The sequence below is a fragment of the Myiozetetes cayanensis genome, unplaced genomic scaffold (assembly GCF_022539395.1).
Source record: "Myiozetetes cayanensis isolate MyiCay16 unplaced genomic scaffold, myiCay2020 scf19, whole genome shotgun sequence".
NCBI lineage: Eukaryota > Metazoa > Chordata > Aves > Passeriformes > Tyrannidae > Myiozetetes > Myiozetetes cayanensis.
Window position 1 is genome coordinate 14,598,714 of NW_026087400.1, and position 17,814 is coordinate 14,616,527.

Genomic DNA, 17,814 nt, shown 5'->3' on the forward strand with positions numbered 1-17,814 from the left:
TGGGTCAGGCAAGAGCAGAGCATGGGTCAGGGTGGCAGCAGGAGCGATGGGACCAGCTGCACAGGAGACACAAGGCAAGGATATGGCAGGGTCAGTAACACGAACAGAAGCCAGGTCACCCTAATGGGCCAAGGGCTCTTCTGCCCCTGTGAGGGCTCTTGCTCACAGGTAGGATCAGGACCACCTTACTTAGTGGGATAGAAGATGCCACGTGCGTTAGGCTGATCCCCAGCTGTCTGTTCATCGGGCTCCACGAGCACCCAACCCCCTGCCCGGTGCATCTTGTATTCCAGTAAATAGGGTGACACATGGAGTTGTTTTGGGAAGGATGGACAATATGATGCACCAATGAGGACTAAGATACTCCAGACAGAGAATACCTCCTGCTTGTGCCTGGGGGTTGTTTCATGCTCCGGCTGGCAGCAAAGAGAGGGTTAAAAGTAACCAGCAGGTTACAAAGGAATTTGTCACAAACATCACAGTTAAGCTGATGGGGTGGTAGGGACACCCCCTCCCCTTGAAGTGAGGCTGAAATGGGCTGGGACAGCCCAAGGACCAGGGCAGGGAGTGGGTGGGCTGTGCAAGGGCAGTGGGTGGAATGAGCGGGCACCCATGTTCCTGGCCTACCTCCATCCCCATCCCTGTCCCAGAACTGGACTGTTCCCAGATCCAGCCCCGCCTGGGGATGAGCCTTGAGACCACCTGCAGGGCTCTGGGGAATCAGTTAAATCAAACCCCTTTGACCACCCCACTTCCACTGGTGGGGCCAAGAGCCATATCCCAGAGGTCCCACCAGCCTGGGGTTCAGCTGACACAGACAGGGCTGCAGAGGACTGTGCATGGAGGTGACCCTTCCTGCCTGCAGCCCAGCCCTGCTGCCTGTGCCTGGTTCCCTGTCTGCCTACCCCTCCATCCCCACCCTCCTCTGCCCACCTCGGCTGTACCTTCAGCTCCTTGATTTTCGTCGGGGTGGTCACTTCCTCATCCTCCATCTCAGACTGTCTCCTGCTGCCAAACTCACCGTCCTCGTCCTCCTTCTCACCCTCTGCCCCAGCATCATGATTCTCACTGACGGAGGCTGGACGAGAGAACTCTGCCCGTGGGGGACAGCCTGGGTCACTGCAAGCCCTGTCACCTCCATTCCTCCCTCATGCCCCCCTCCCCTGCCCCTACCCTGCCAGCTCTTCCCTGGGGATAAAGGAGCCCCAAATGCCCTGCAGCAGGGACAGATGGTCCCAGGTGTCCTAAGGCTCAGGGAGCTGGAGGGAAGGTGTCCCCACGCTGTCCAACCCCAGCCCTGCCACATCCCCCTGCTCACACACAATCCGAGCTACCATTTGGGGTGGGGACAGACCCTCTGCCATGGGGATGAGACTGGGGACAGTCCCCAGAAGGAACCCCAGTGCTGCTGTGACCCTGCTCAACTCAGTGAGGCAAAGTAGAACCAAGCCAAGCAGCACCCCACTGCTCCCGCCAGCAGACCAATCTCCCTCCCCCTCCCCAATTTGGGGCATACCTCCGTCAAGGCTGCGAGACATGGTGTACCGTTTGCTGGAGGAGCGCTCGAAGAAGGGAGCTGGGCGGTCGATGAGGGCACTGGCCTGTCGCGTCTGCGCCTGCGTCCGCCCACTGTACCGAAACTTGGAGCCCATCACCAGGAAGCCCTTGGGGGGTGGCTCTGGGGACACCAGCCTAGGGGTCAGAGGGGAAGAGGGGTGTCAGCAAACCCCAGCCAGGCCCCCCTGGCACTGTGCCCCACATGTACCCACTGCAACAGAAGCAGAAGCACGTCTGCCTCCCAGAAGGGAGCCCTGGAGAAGGTGTCCTCACCTGAAGAAGGTGTGATGCTCTATGCAGACCTTCCAGAGCCGCTTGGCTGAGCGGTGGTTGGGCAGCTTGAAGCCAATGGTGCTCTCAAACTGTTCATACTAGGGAGAGACAGATAGAGGCTGTTAAAGGCAGATCCTGCCCTAGGGGACATAATGGGATAGGACCTTGCCAAGCCCTCAGGCTCCCCTGGCAGGAGCCTTGACCACGCAAAAAAACCCCAAAAGTCTTCTTCAAAGCCATGCTGGGAAGGACCGTGTCACCCAGCAGGGTGATGGGATCACCACCTACACCTCCGGCCTAAGCACTTCCCTCTGCTGTAAATGGCTTATCAGTGCAAGATAAATTCCTCCAAGAAACAAAAGGTTTTACAGCTGTTTTGGTGTGAGGATATCACTCTTCCTTTCAGATGTGTTGTCATTCCAGCCTGCTGGAACACGTGGGTGGAAATGCATTCTCCCACCAGTGCACATAGAAGAGTGAAAATAAAGTCTGAAAATGAATGAAAAAATATCCTGATTTTTTTTTGGTGAAGAGATGTCAAAAATGGCCCTCAACTCCCCTTCCTGGGCAAACTCCCCACACCAGCAGGGTCATGGTATCTGTCAGGTAGGGATGGGAACCTGGGGTCCCTCAGGTGCTGAAGTCATGGAGCATAGACAAGAAAATCCACGCCACATGAGATGTGCTCTCCAGGCCCATTTATGTGGGACCTTGGGATAGACCCTGGAGCCAGGTGAGGACATCCCCACCATCAGCCCCAGTGCACACCATCAGCCCCAGTCCCACAGTACAAGCACCCTGCTGTGTCCCAGGGCTGCATGGGCACCTGGCACCCACCTCACCCGGGCGGATCTTGATGTAGAAGTTGCTCCTCTTGTAGGAAATTTTGAGGATCTTGGGCCAGGCGAAGCGGTTGATGCGCAGCCGGTCCCTGTAGATGAGGAGGCCATTGGCACAGACGCCCAGCATGATGTCAATTCCCTCTGAGTCCTGGAGGAGGGAAGGGGACAGGAGGGAACAGTTCAGTTAGTGAAGCAAGAGCCAGCCTGGCCAACAGTGCCATGCTCCCTCCCGCTGGGTGCTATGGGGGCCCTGAACCCCAGGCTGGTGGATCTCTGGAGCTCCTCTGGTCCAACATGGGGACACTCAGAGCCACCCAGAGCCCTGCTAGGAGAGTGTCCTTGCTGAGCCTTCACTGTGGGAGGAAAGGGTGGGCAGGAGGGGTGTGCAGGAGCAGGGTGGGATGGTGCTGACCACGGCTCTGGGAGTTCCATGGCCACATACCTTGGCATGGTGCAGGTCCACCCCATACATGGAGAGTTTCTTGGCATTCTCCAGGAAGTGGATCTCTGCTTCCCCGGGGGTCATTCCCCTGCAGAGAGACAGAGAGGGGTCACATGGCCAGGCACCCCACTAGGTGAGGGTCAGCTCTCCAGTGCCATCCCCTCTTGGAGCTCACCGGTAAGTCTTGTGCAGCTCCATGATGCGCTCCTCCAGCTCCCGTGTCTGGTTGGGGGCAAAGCGGAGCTCGCTGACATAGTTGCCCACATGCTCCTCAGTGTCATGGTCGCCCAGCTCGGCCTGGACGGCGTAAGAGCCCAGCAGGGCATGGGTGACAAAGGAGCAGGGCAGGCGCCCTGTGATGATGTCTGCACGGAGCTGCAGGCACAGGTAGTATCTGCAGGAGGGGGCAGAGGGTGAGAGGGGGGTGAGGGCATGTGCCCCCCGAGCAGGCTGGAGCTACCTGGGAGGGAGATGTGTTCCCCTCAAAGCAGGCCAGGGATCCACAGGAAGGAGGTTTGGGGTCCCCACCTTGTGATGTCCTCTGTGAGCTGGGCAGGGTCTGGAGGGTAGAACTTCACAGTGAAGGCAAAGTTCCAGGGCCCACCTAGAGAGGGAAGAGAGCAGTCAGGACAGCACCCATGAGGCTGCACACAGGGTACAGGAGCATCCATGCATCCCCTAAGCCTGGCACAAGGCAGGGATAGGGGGCTCCAGAAGCTTCTGGGAGCACAGCCCTTGGGACACCAGCACAACTTGGGTAATCCTTCCAAATGGCTGGGGAGAGAAAAGCATCACAACTTCAGAAGTCATCAGCTACTGATCATTGTCTCAGCATCACTGTCACAGCAAAAGCCTCCTGTGTCCCAGAAGATGACACCTTGGACTACAGCCCTTCTGCCATCCCAGCAATGCAACATCATGGGCAAAGGCTCCAGGACCTGTCCCAGCAAGGACCTCCACTTTTTCCCCTCTGTTCTCTCTGCTCAGGGCAAGTGGGGCCCTGTCTCAGCTCTGGTGGCAGAGATGGGGTCCTTTGCCTCCCAGTGCCTCTCATGAATAAGAGGAGAGGTGGGTAACACTTAGCTGAATGAGCATCAGCATCCCTGTCCCCAAGCCAGCTGCCAAAGGTCCTCTCTAGGGCAGGTGAGAAGGACAGCCACAGCTGAACTATCCTGGAGCTCCATGGGATACCCTAGGGCTGGGAAGGATGGACTCTCCCTGGGCACTTACTGCGGATCTGCTTCTTGATCTCCTTGGAAGGGTCCAACCAGTTCTGCAACAAGGAGACAGCTGGTCAGGGGGGTCCCACTATGCAAGGGGCAGCTGTAGAGGGACCCCGCCATGCTCACCTTCTGGCTGTCTGAGTCACAGAAGGTGAGGCCAAAGTAGTCCTTCTCCAGGAGGTTGAGGTGCTCACACACCATGTCAAAGAGGACCTGGCCTCGGGCGTGTTTCTGTCAGAGACATGGAGAGGCTGATGGTGAGCTGACTCAAGGGAGACCCTTCAGGTGACCCTCAAGAGGTGCTCTCATCTGGCAGTGGGTTTTACCATGCCCCATCCCTGCAGCCCTGGGATCACCTGGGCTTTGAACCAATTTGGGGACACTCGGGTGGTCCCAGGGCTGCAGGGATGGGCTGCTGGTAGTAGTAGTGGCGGGATCCCCAAGCAGAGCATGGACAAATGAGAACCACCAAGAGCCCAGGTCACATGCAGCAATGGAGGGCACCCTTGGTATAAACAAATCCCAGAATGGTTTGCACTGGAAGTGATCTTAAAGATTGTCTAGTTTCACCCCCCTGTCATGGGCAGGGACACCTTCCACTATACCAGGTCTAAGCCCTGTCCAACCCAGTCTTGAACACTTTGAGGGATGGGAACTGAATTCCCCAGATTTCCCTTTGTTACCAGTGGCAGTGAGGCCCAGACTCCCTCATGGACATTGAAGAGCAACCCTTTCCATGTGTGTATCTCCCCTGTTTCCAGTCTGGCAACTCCCATCTCCAATCTCTCCTCTCCAGGACATCCATTTACTGGAGCACCTTTACCAGGTGCCCCCTAGGATGGCAGCCCAGAACAGCAAGCAGCACAACACAGACTCCTGCTTGCCCTCCAAAGCTTTTCCAGCACTTGCCATCAACCTTCCTGGGTCTTCTCCCTCCTTCCGACTTGGGTTTGAAGGCAGGGGCTCACCCATGGCACATGCTGGGGTGTCACACTGAACAGATTTACTTCCCCATTTGATTTTGATTTAATTAAGGTTTAATTAAGACATAGGGAAAAGGCACAACTATTCCAACAGCATCTGCCAGAAAAAAGAAGAAACGCAGCGCTGGACTTTCTACCCCTAATCCTCTCCTCTGTGCCCTAGATGGCTTTTTTATAGAGCAGCACCTGTCTAAAAGTTGACCCCATCCTTGGGCAATGTGGAAAGGTGCATTTGCTCTGCTCTGCCAGCACTTGTGACTGAGATTCTCTTGGCATCCTCATTTGGTTGGCTAGTGCTCTGGGAAGAGCCAGGGGAAGGATGACCCCACTGGGGCTCATGAGTTGCCCTTGTGCCCTGCGAGCTCCCTGGGGTACTCTGCTCCTTTCCTTCTTTGGGAAGTTTTTTATCTTGCTGCCAACTCATTCCTCTACAGCTCTATGAACGATTTTATGACTGAAGTGACAGCCAGGGCTGCTGCAGCACAGAGATCAAAGGCTCTACTACCTGTGCCATGGGCAAGGACCCCACCCCCCGGCTTCCTCAGAGTGCTCCCTCCTCTCAGACAGCCACACTCCCTACGTTCATTAATCCCACTCCAGCTGAGACCTGGATCAGCCATGACCTGCATACAGATCCTCTCCATGCAGCCAGCTCTGAGCTACTGCCAGCAAACATCCGTGTGCAGAGCAAGGGCAAAGGTCTCCCTGGAAAAAGCTCTCGGACTTCTTCTTCTGAACAACCTCAGCTTTTTATTTTTAAGCAAAGTTGCTAGTCCCTACAAATGCCCCTCCCTCCCTCCGGGCTCATGTTGCAGGTTAGAGCAGCGCTGCCTTCCCAGCCTGCAGGCAGGAGACAGTGCTGAATGCTGGAGATGGGAACAGGTGCTCCCTCCATCCCTCATTGCAGCCAGTGCCAGGCACCCATCCCCCCCATCCCTCCCTGTGGTCCTGTCCTCTCCATCCCTCCCTGCAGTGAGACCCACTACCAGGAAACATACGCCCAGTGCGCACCCATGGACACTCGTGCATGCCCATGCCATGTGCCTGTGATGATGCCTAACGAGTGGGTGCCCTCAGATTCAGAGCAGGGTGCTGGACCACCTGCCTGTGCAACCTGCCCTGCCTGCATGCACAAGGATGCAGCCACAAGGATGTCCACCTGTGTTCACCCTCATGTGCACATGCACACACATGACACTACCTTCCCGTGTGCTCACCGGCCCACCAGCTCCATGGGGAGGGACAGCAAGGGAGAAAAAGATGAACACAGAGAAAATGGACACAAAACCACCTGGGGCAGCCAGGAGGGCCCCTGCATGTCAGCTCCTTGGCACCAACACATGTACCGTGGCGCACACAACACCTGCGCAAGTGTCCTCTGGAGGTGCCGCAGCCGGGCTGGCACCGGGTGTGTTGGTGCACACACTGTCAGGCAGAGCTCTACCCCCAGCCATTAAGTTTCCAATTTGGACATTGGTCTTTGTTGTGAATAGTTGCCAAATTTGTCTTTACTGGGCTGAAATTCCCTGCTGGGGTCTGTCTTTCCAGATTTTTTCCTCATGTTGAAATTTCAACTTAAATGGCTATTTCTGTGGATGCTTTTCCCTAGGAGAGGACAAAGCTACTTGGAAGAGCCCTGACATAGGGACTTGCTGGGCTGGGCAGAGTCCCTGGGCTGAGAGTGTCCCCTCCTTGGTGCTTGCACAGCCCCTCAAAGCCAAGACTCACCTCCACCTCACACTCATACTCGGAGGCATCAAGCAGGGTCACCCTGCACAGGGCACTCTTCACTTTCTTGGTGGTTTTCTGGGGTGACTTCTGGGTCTTGCTGGGGGTTGTTTTGTCAGAGAGCCCATCTGTCTCACTGTAGTCCTTGTCCTCCATGTCTGTGCCCTGGAACAGGGAAACACAGAAGGTTACCTGGCACCACTGCCAGTATGGACACACAAAGGGGGAAAGCCCTCCACAGCAGACAAAGCAGGGCAGCTGGTGGCAGGGAGGCTGATGACCTCTTGGTAGTCCCCAGTCAAGCCTAGTTTTCCCAACCCACACTGCCAGCACAAGCCAGGTCCCTGGAAAATGGCCACCTGGGGGTCAGTTCAGCACCCAAAACCTCCCTGCCCAACAGCTCAGCTCCCTGGCAGCTCTGCAGCCAACAGCGGGTGCAGCCGCTGCTCCCAGCCCTGCCGAGGGCAATTCAGTAGGGGACACGGGACCACTTGCTCCCTCCCTGTGCCCCGACCAGCACTGCCACTCCTAGCCTCATCAGCATTCCAGGCTGCCACACGGCTCCTTACACCTATCCTGCCCTGCCTGCAAGGAGTCGTGTGGGCAGTTTTGCAGGCAGCTGGCAGAGCTGGCTGAGGGGGCTGCCCTCTGGTACATTCCCCTCGGGTACAAGGGATGTGCCCACTTCACTGGGCTCCTGCAGCCCTCGCATCGCAGCAAGGCCACAGTGATGGACAGCAGTGAGCGGCGGCACATCCTCTCCTCTGCTGCGCCTCCCCCTCCTGCCTCTTGTGGCACCCGGCTGTCACCCACTCACTGGCTCCATATTTCGGGTATCAGACTGTGCCCCGGGCTTCTCATTGGTGTCGCTGTCCCGGCCGGCGGGGTTGGGGGCTGCGGTGGGGCCGTGGGCAGCCGCCTCCAGCTGCTGCTGCGGAGCCTCTTCCTGCGCATTCCTCACCTCCGACCCGGGGCCCGTCTCCGTCGTCATGGCTGCTGGTCACCCCGCCCTGCCACCGCCAGCCGAGGGAGAGATAGCAGGTGTCACTGGGGTCACACGGGCATGGAGGATGTTGGCTAGGCAGCCAGCAGCTGGGATGCCCTGGCTGCATGGGAGGCTTGGGACAAGCCCATCTCTGCCCCACTGCCTGCATGCACGGATTCGCTGCCAGACCCCAGCTCCCTGTCCACTCATGGATCTGATGCCATATCCCGGCTCCCTGTCCATGCACAGATCCATGGCCAGATCCCAGCTCCCTGGATACTCTGCCAGACCTCCGCTCCCTGTACATTCATGGATTTGCTGCCCAGTGACAGGGAGCCACCACAGGCAGGGCACAGCTCATTCCCCATCTCTGCGCTCATAGCGGGCAGTGAGCCTGCCCTGACCCCCTGCTCCCCCCAGCCCTGTGCCCATTGGTACCTTCACTCATGTCTTTTGGAGTGGGAGGAAAAAACAGGCTGTGAGTCAGGGGAAAGCCTGTACTGACGCAGGAAACGGCAAACATGGACAACTCCACAGATTGCATCCGGGCTGGCTGGTTTGTTCCCCTCTGGCCATCCCAGCAGCAGCAGCATGCTGGGTTCCCACGGTCAGCGTGGGACCCTGAGGAGTGGCGGGTTTCCTGCCTCCAGCCCCAGCTGTCTGTCCAGTGCATGATGCAAAAACAAACCCAGGGCCTGGAACAGCGAGGGGAAGGCAGTTTCCATGCTGGGATGCTCAGCAACATGGTCTCACCTGAGCAGAGCAGAGGGGCAGAATCCCACCCTCACCTGCTGCCCACAGTGTGGGATGAGCCCAGGACATGCCTGGTTTCTGGGTGCCAGCACATATGGCCAAGTCACATCCAATTTGTCACCCACCAGGACCTCTAAGTTCCTCTCCCCAGGGCTGCTCTCAACCCTGGTTGAACAGCATGAGGTTCACATGAGTTCACTCCTCCTGCCTGCCCAGGTCCCTCTGGATGCCTCATCCCTTCCCTCTGGATGCCACATCCCTGGTGAATCCACTGCACTGCTCAGGCTCAGTTTGGTGTCACCCACGGACTCGCTGACTTTCTGTTACAAAGCAAACCCATCCCACACCACAGCTCCTGTCCCTCCACTGCCCTTCAGGTGTCTTCAGCAGTGGGAAAATGTGAAACTTTACCCAGAAAAATGGCTAAAACTGTTTTCAGGGGTGAGAGGGAACAGAGAGGAGGTGATAGAGAAGACAGAGGAGTCAGCCTGTGCCTCCTGCCACCAGACTTGGCAGCACAGGAGCATCTGGGAGCATCCCCCTTCCATGCACAGAGGTCAGTGACACTGCTGCTGGCCATGCTGGCTTGTGTGGTCACCACAGAGGGATTCTGTTCACACCCCTGCCCCAGGGCCAAGCTCTCCAGGCCAAGACAGGCAGGACAACCTGCCACAGGCCCCTGAGCAGCATCAGCTCAGCTCCTCCTGACAGACCCCACTGCTCGGCCAAGGGTACCAGAAGCTTTCAAAGGTCACCAGTGGATTGGTTTTTTCCACAGAGGAAATAGGGCTGCTGTTTTTCCCCTGCAAATTCAAGCAGTTGTACACTCCCACCTCCAATCCCTGTGTGGATCATTCCTAAGTGCTTCTGCTTGGATCTCAGTGTGTGAATTTTTTAATCAATATGAAATCTCTAAAATGATAACCCCAAAAACAAACTGAATTTTTCACTCAAGGTTTCTAAACTTTCTTCCAAACTGCTTTTTCTCTGCAGTGGGAAGCACTGATCCCTGAGGAAATGAGGGCTTTTTTTAAGGGTAGTAGGCTAGGAATTCCTCCCATCTTGCCCAGCTAAACCTACTTTTGCATATTAAGCTCCAGTCCCAAACAAGGAGCCTGACCCAGGGACCCTGACTACCATCTGAAGCCAGTGAGAGCACAACACAGCAGTGCCAGGGCGGCAGAGCCCTGGTAAAGCAGCCTGGCAAACCCCTAGGGACCATCTCGCTGCTCCCACCGTGGCCTGGTTTCTCCTGCAACCCTGCTTTAGAACCCTGGCCACTGTCCCCTTTCCCTGGCCCCAGTAATTCCCACTGCATGCTCTTTCCTCCTGCAGTACCACCTGTCTCTGTGCCTGGGCAGAGACACAGGGCTCTGTACAGACACAGAGGAAACTTCAGCCCTGATGGATCCCAGCCTAGAAAGGGCCCATTGAGCCCATCTCTGTGGCATTGCTCCTGCCCCAGCAGTGTGGAACACAGGAGGGAGGATCAAGCCCCTCCAAACTTTGGAGGCTCAGGAGGAGCAGGGAGCCCCTCAGTCTCTCACCTTGCAGCCATGGTGGGGAAGGTCATTGCTGGGGTACAAGGGTCGAGGAGCTGCCCCAAGGGAGCTGGGGCTGGCAGTGGGGCAGTGGCCCTGGGCATGACACTACTGCAGCTGAGCCCTGCAGCTGCACAGCCCTGATGGAGGGGCCACACTGGCACTGCCACGCTCTGGGTACAGCCACAACGGCCGCATTCAGGGGCTGGTGGGTGTGTGGGTGTCACAGCCGAGTGGGCAGTGCTGCTGCTCAGGGTTCCCTGCCCACACTGGGGCTGAGTGGAGAGCCCAGGAGCACGGAACCAGGGCTCTGCCAGCACTGCCACTCACCCCAGTGCTGCTGGCAGCCAGGGGGCTCAGGGCTGGCTGGCACTGCGGGTCAGCGCCAGCCTGGCAGCACCAAGCCCCTGGGGATGGAGGCACCAGCCCCTAGAGCTCTGGTCAGCAGTAGGATGCTGCCACCCTCCATGGAAGCCTGTGTCTGGGCCTGTGGGAGAAGGACACCAAGGCCAACATTACCACCAGCACCCCAACCGTCCCCTGGGCCAGGTTGGGTGTGTTCAGCACCCTGAGGGCACCTTCAGGCTCTGAAGGGACCTGAGATTCACAGTGACACAACCAGTGCAACCTGCCTCGGCCCCTTCTCCCCATTTTTTCCCCCACGGCCTTTCCTGTGGCATTCAAGAGCTCCAGAAGCAGATGTTGGTTATCACAGGAGCAGCTCTGTGGCTCAGGCAGGAGCTGTCCCTGATGTGGAAGTGGCAAGCAAACCTCAGACAGCACGCAGCAGCCGTGGAGTGCTGCCCATCACACAGCACCTTCTGGATGCAGAACTCAGCTTCTGCTGCCCACCCCATGCAGGAGACTCCAGTGTGGGGGACCATGGGTTGAGAAAGGACACAGGTCCCAGCGTGCTGCCAAAGGGACAATTTCACTGACAATTTCCACCACAAACCTTTAAAAGAGGTTTACACCACAACTGCAGTCAACTGGGTAGAGATAAATAGAGACGCTGTCCCAAATAATTTCTTTCTAAATATTTCCCACAGAAGGAGCAGGACCCAATCCCGTTAGGTGTGAGCCTTTGCCAGGCTGTCCCAGCCATTCCCAGCACCTAGCCTGGCTCGTGCATGTCCCCTTGGGAGTGCAGCCAGGGCTGGAGCAGCTCCCATGCTGAGGCTGGCAGCTGCCTGGCAGCAGCTGGAGAAGGCAGGAGGCAGTGGGCACTGCCCCCCAGACCCGTCGCTGTGCAAGATGATGGCTGAAGGGTTCCTCTGCACCCGAGGGCCCCGGTGCCACACACCCAGTTTTCAGTAAGGCTAAGTTTTCAGCACAAGCCCAGTTTCCAGCAAGGGCTGGCTCAATTCTGCTGCTACTGGACTCCTACGGACCAACCCCTATAGGTTGTTCTCCTGAGGGGAAATGGCTGGAGCCAGATGGAGCTGCAGGCTACTGGAACAGGCACGTGGGAATGACGACTGCAAAAAAAGCCTTAGCAGGATCAGAGGCAGACCTGCTTGTCAAACCTGGAATCTCCTCCCATCATCTCCCTGCCTGCTCCTCCTTCCCTTGGTGTTTTCCTCTTCCTCCCCCTTCAAGCCAGAGTATGGATTCACAGCTTTCCCAGATGCTCTGCCCCAGCACTTCTACAGCACATCGTGGCTCCAGCCTCCAAAATGCTCTCCTCTCAGAACCTTCCCTTCCCTGCCATCTCCAAGCAGGTTTTGCTGCAGCCTGCTCTCCCCTTCCCCTGCCGAGTCACTCCCAGCAGCCAGGATGGCTTCCAAGTCTGAGCATCCCTCTTTGCTACTAGGCTCTTTTCTGCCCCCCCCCTCTGTCGAGGCTGCTGCCCATCCCTGAGGTTTAACCTCAGGCATCACAGTCCTAGGCAGACCCCAGCTCCATACTGAGTGCCTGAACTGGGCCTCGCAGGCTCCAGCACAACTAGGGTGCACAGAGCTGGATAACACCCCAGCACCCTCCTGCCTCACCACCACTGAGGGCCCACGGGGCTGATCTTGGGGGCAAAGCCCCCCACCATGCTGTGGGACAGATAGCTGACAGACAGAGATGGGGAGCACCCTGCAGGACTGGCAGTGGCTGTGTGACAAAGGCCAGGGGTCCAGGTACTTGCCAGTCCCCAAGAACAGAGCTGCTCACCAGGGCTGTGGCGCCCAGCACCCCTGATGGGGCAGGGGTTGAGCTGGCAGGGGACAGGCAGGACAGGAGCACAGGCAGTGCCTTTGCAGCCATCCTGGAAACCTGAGAGGAGCCTGGTGGGGAGTCCTGGGGATTCTCTGGGGACACAGAAAGAGCAAACAGGGAAAGTAGCCCCAAAGCCCTGGCAACATATGGCACCCTGAGCCCCACTGCCAATCCTGAGCCCTGTTGCCAACCTGAGGCCCACTGCCCCCCAGCACTTACCCCCCAGAACAGGCCTTGCAAATCCCCAAAATGCTCTGCAGTGAAGCCCAGCTCTCCTGTGAGGCTCTGCAGCAGGGCCAGAGAATCATATGAGCTGTTTATGATGAAGCGGGGGGATCAGAAACAGAGAGTATCCCCAGCTCCTGAAGAATTAACCCTGCTTATCCTCACCGGTGACTGACAGAGGCAGAGATCTGCAGTGCTTTGAGCAGTTTCCCAGCTTTAAAAGTGCCCTGTCATAGAATCACTAAGTTTGGAAAAGACCTCTAAGAGCAAGTCCAACCATCCCCCTCCCAGGCTCCAGGACCCGCATCCCACCCAGCTTCCCCAGGGCACCCACTGCTGGCTAAAGTTCAGAGCATCAGCAGCAGCGCCGAGCACTGTGCAGTGGCTTTGTCCACGGTGGGGCCCTACCTTGGTGCAAGCTTCCCATGGCTCCAGCACAGCTCATCCCGCTCGGCTGTCGCTGCGTCCGAGGCAGCGCTTTATACAGAGCCGCCTCTTCCCACCCCCCGTGCAGTGATGGATGGATGTGCACTGCAGCCGCAGCCAGGCTGGGAGCTGGACTGCCGTCCCAGCCCTCTGTCAGGCTCCCTACTCCCAGGCGCTCTGGGCCTGCACCAGTGCCCTTGGCAGGGCAGGAGGATTCCACTGGGATGCTGGCACCAGCCCCACCACCTCCCTTGCCTGCAAACACCTGACTCATTCCAGGCCAGGCACCAGACTTCGCTCCTGCCAGGATTCTTCCCCATTCATGCCCTGGTAGCGAAGGAGAGCTCAGCTCCTGCATGGGAGCTGGATCCACTGTACATCTTCACCCCAGGATAACCTGGCCCTGTCCTACATCCCACTCATCCCTTCCATGGGTCCTGTGGCAGCAAAACACTGTGACCCTCCAAACCACGTCCCCAGGTACCCTGTTAGTTTGGTCTGAGATGTCCCAGCAGTGGGGGTTGGACAAAAGCTCTTTCATCAGCCCTGTCCAGGGGGAAGTGCCAAGTGTGACACCTAGCACATCCCTGTCCCCAGGGCATGAAGCTCCTCATCCCCCCTTTGACCCCATGAAGCCCAGCACGGACCCTGCTGTGAAGAGGGAAGGATCCTGCCGTCAGTGGCAGTGGGGACAACCAGAGCACAGGCAGGAACATGCACAGGGATACTGGCCAGACAGCAGGTGCTGCCCAGCACCCCAGGACCCAGGTAGCCCATGGGGGTTGGCAGGGACTGGGTTATATTGACCAGGTGTGGGCAGCCTGCTGGGAGCAGCAGTGTCCAGATAGGACCCACCACAGTGTAGTTTGGACACACACTGATGGAAACTCCCAGGCACGCCGAGCCATCAAGAACCACAGGGGAAGAAGCACAAGCCAGACAAAGTCTGGGAACTTGCTGGGAGACTCCCAGCTATCAGGATACAATCAGCCCACCTATGTGGGTGGCTGCACTGGATGCAGAGGGAGAAACCGCCGTTCAGCCCCAACTACCCAGTTGCTCACCAGTATGAGCTCTCCAAGCAGTACCTATGAGTTGGGGACTGCCCCCTCACCCAAGAACATCTGCCCTGGGGGAACCAGATGGGCAGGGACTGGGTCAGAGCCTCATCAGACCTTCCCACAAGCCCTCCTCAGGGCTGGTCACCTTGCACAGGGACTCCTGAGCCACTGAACTGGGACAGCGCAGGGGGTCTTACTCTGAAACACAGAAATCTGCAGGAAGGAAGAATCAGTAATCCCATAATTCCCCGCAAGCCCCCCTCCTCTGAAATCATTGCCTGGTCTGTTTGAGCCCTAACCCGATACCCTGACGTTGGCAGTGAAAACCCCTTGAGTTGGGCAGGCCAGGGACCAGTGGGGCTTGCAGCTTCCCTGGCCCCTGCAGCTCCCATGGGAGCAGCACTCACAAATGCCCCTGTAAGGGACTCCCCAGCTGGGCAGCCTAAGCATCCTCAATGGCATTTCCAGCTCTGAACCTCCCCCTTACCCCTCTCCATGAGGGTGCAGCCACAAGGGTTTGGGGCTGGGGGCTACCAGTTCTTGGCTGCTCTGCACTGTTCAGGGCTGGCATCACCCATCTCTGAGCATCCACAACTGAACAGCATCCTGAGCTGGCTCCATCAGTCAGCCTAAGGAAAACAATGGCAGGAAGGATTTTCCCTCCATCCCTGGCAAGAAGCAATGATGGACTCAGAAAGAGAGGCTCAGACCCTGGGGTGTCAGGGTGGGAGGGACCCACTGCGTCCACTACCAACTAACTGTGGAAGTGCCTATGGAAATGCCCTTCCTGGCTTCAAAATCTTCATGGACAGGGTGGTCAGGCACCGGCATACCAGGAGTCACCATCCCTGGAGAGATTTAAAAGACACATTTGGCATTTGGGAACATGGTTTAGTGGTGGTCTTGGCAGTACTGGCTCAATGATCTTAAAAGCTCCTTTCTAACCTCAGTGGTTCCATGACTGGTGAGACCCACAGGGTACAAATGGATTGGGGAGACCTGAACAGCAACAGGTTTCAAAGAGGGTCCTGCTGGCACTTGGGCCCTGTGGCATCAGTGCCTGTTCTAAGCCCATCGAGGATCCCACTGCACCACGCTGAACCCCATGCACGCTGCCCAGGCCACCAGGCTGCGCTCAGGGGGCTGCATCACAGGCTGGGTGAGGTTGGAGGCACTTCTGGAGGTCACCCTGCCCAGTCCCTGCTCCCTCAGGGCCACACAGAGGCAACTGCTCAGAATGTGTCCAGGCGGCTTTTGAGTCTCTCCATGGATGGAGATTCAACCACCTCCCTGAGCACCTGCACCAGCGCTCAGCCACCCTCACAGTGGAAATGTGTGTCCTGATGCTCAGAGGGCCCCTCCTGTGTGTCACTTTGTGCCATGGCCTCTGGGTCTGTCCTTGGGCACTGCTGAGCAGAGCCTGGTTCCATCCTCTTGGCAGAAATCTCTCAGTGGCCAAGGATGGCACATTCTGCTGGGAGAAGGGGGAGGTCACCCTATGGACAAGCTCCTTCACTTATCTCTCTGAGGAGAAACAAATTAACCCCTCTCAGGGTAGCACAGGCTAACTCAGGTAGCACATCGGAGGGAGAGGCAGAGCCCAAGAGATCTCCATCTGCATTTCAGTGCAGGGTTCAGGCCAGCAGAAAATCAGCCACAGGACCACCCCCAGAAGAGCCCCCAAAACTGCTGCCGTGCCAGTGGGCTCAGCAAGGACCCACTAATGCCTGAGTCATCCCATGGAGATGTGGTTCGTGGCCTGAGCCTGGTCCTGCACCTCCTTACTCAACAAAAAAACACACCAAGGTGCCTCCTGGCACAGGGAGCAGCTTGAGGAATCCAGATGTGTGCTCCCCCTGCTTGAGAGATGCCCCCCACTGCAAGCACTGAGCCAAGCTCCTGCAAAGACAGTGCTGTTGGAGTCCCTCCTTGCTCCTGCTGACCCCATGACCCCATGTTTCCTCACATCCTTGTGATCCTACCCAGTATAGGAGGGGACCATCTGCATCCTCCACTGCCACCTGGAGCACTATTTGGTGACTCAGGCAGGGAAATGGAGCCAGACAAGCAGGGACTTGGGCCATGTAGTCAGAGCTGGGGCTACTGCAGAGAAAACAAATGGTGCAGAGGAGAAGGTACCTCATGAGGCCTACCCCAGGACTGAAACTGCACTACAGGGAACCCCCCTCAACCCAACTCAGACCCCCCTAGTGCTGCCCACACTGGGGTCCTGCCTCCCACCACCCCAGAAGCAGGGCATGCTGTGCCATGCTCCTGGGTCCCATGGGACAGTGGTTGTCCCACTCCTCAGGGAAGCCTTCAGGACTTCCACACCAGCCAACCTCACTGCCATCTATCCTTATGTTTTATGGTTTATTTTGGACAGCACTCCAGTGCCTAGAATCTCAAAAGACTTTTTGGACATCGCCTTGAAGCAAAGCTTGCCAGGAGATGTGCTGGCCAGATCCAGAACTCTGGCAGGCACTCATCATGAGGAGCTTCCACTTCACCTGACCAGGGCTTCATTGCATAGGATAAGCCTCAAGGGCAGCGAGGAAAGAGGCCCCCTGCCACCCTCCAGGGAGGAGACAGGGAGAGGACAGGCCATGCCAGCAAGTCTGGAGGAGCTGCCCCATGCCCAACTCCATGAACCCCACATGCCCTCAGTCCTACTCTTCTCTCCCATTGTATTCTTCCCTAGTTGCATCCCCCAAGAGCTGGGACCCCTCTCCCCCAGCCCTGCCCTAGCTTCGCTGCAGCGCAACATGTAAAGTGCCCACACACCAGACAACCAGTTCTGAGGAATGGATTTACTCTGATTCTCTCCTGCTTAATACTCTTCAGATGTTCCTGGTTGTCTTTCAGCAGCAATTAGCCCTGCTCAGGCTGCTTTCCCTGCCTGATTTCTATTCAGGATGTATATGTAATGTATGTTTTATACACACCAATGCAGTGTCACTGTCATGCACCCAGTGCTCCCTGCACCCACACTTCAGCCGGTCTGAGTCCCAAAGCCAGCATGAGCCCAGTCCCCAGAGGTGCCCACAGTGCCCAGCATTGCAGTGCCCACTCCCGCACTCGAGTCCTAAAATACACGTGTGGCCCAGCCGCTGCAGGGAAACTGGAACTTGGAAATTTCCATCCTCTGAAGCATCTCACAGATACGCAAAAGAACCAACAAGGTGTCATAGGAGCTTGAACAAGTCACAGAGCTGAGCAGGAGCCAGGAATAGCATCCAGGAGCCTGGGCTACAGGTGCTGGGAAGGACCACGGTGTGGGCTGCCATACCCTCACCTCAGGCTGCCCCAAAGCAGCTTTGGTGGAGATAGATGGCAAGAGGTTCACAGCCTTGAACAACCTTTCCTACCTGGCTCTGGCTCAACTCTGCTAAGAAAAAATACTTCACCAGTCTCACTTCTGTACACATTTACAGCAACAGCATTTGTGTCCCCACAGAACTGGAGAGAATCCAGCCTTTGGCATCCAAGTGGCCGGACACTATGGACACCCAAACTGGGGACAAACTGAAAACTCCTCAATGACTTGCAAAATGCAACACAAAAAAACTC

General features: G+C 57.2%; 1 protein-coding gene across 12 annotated transcripts in view; it reads right to left on the reverse strand.

Moving 5' to 3' along the window:
• Positions 1-17,814, reverse strand: part of EPB41L1 (erythrocyte membrane protein band 4.1 like 1) — a 66,425-nt gene that overhangs the window by 22,355 nt on the left and 26,256 nt on the right. For 9 of the 12 annotated variants that reach the window (XM_050313494.1, XM_050313491.1, XM_050313488.1 and 6 more), the window contains exons 3-14: positions 7,866-8,058; positions 7,049-7,213; positions 4,464-4,568; positions 4,345-4,387; positions 3,643-3,718; positions 3,290-3,508; positions 3,115-3,202; positions 2,668-2,820; positions 1,831-1,928; positions 1,517-1,692; positions 945-1,093; positions 381-416 (exon numbers count right to left, since the gene is read on the reverse strand). In XM_050313494.1, the coding sequence (XP_050169451.1) occupies positions 381-416; positions 945-1,093; positions 1,517-1,692; positions 1,831-1,928; positions 2,668-2,820; positions 3,115-3,202; positions 3,290-3,508; positions 3,643-3,718; positions 4,345-4,387; positions 4,464-4,568; positions 7,049-7,213; positions 7,866-8,039 (1,482 nt within the window). In that variant the 5' untranslated portion in view covers positions 8,040-8,058. The remainder of the gene's footprint in view (positions 1-380; positions 417-944; positions 1,094-1,516; positions 1,693-1,830; positions 1,929-2,667; positions 2,821-3,114; positions 3,203-3,289; positions 3,509-3,642; positions 3,719-4,344; positions 4,388-4,463; positions 4,569-7,048; positions 7,214-7,865; positions 8,059-17,814) is intronic. The other 3 variants (XM_050313489.1, XM_050313498.1, XM_050313495.1) reach the window with 2 other exon arrangements.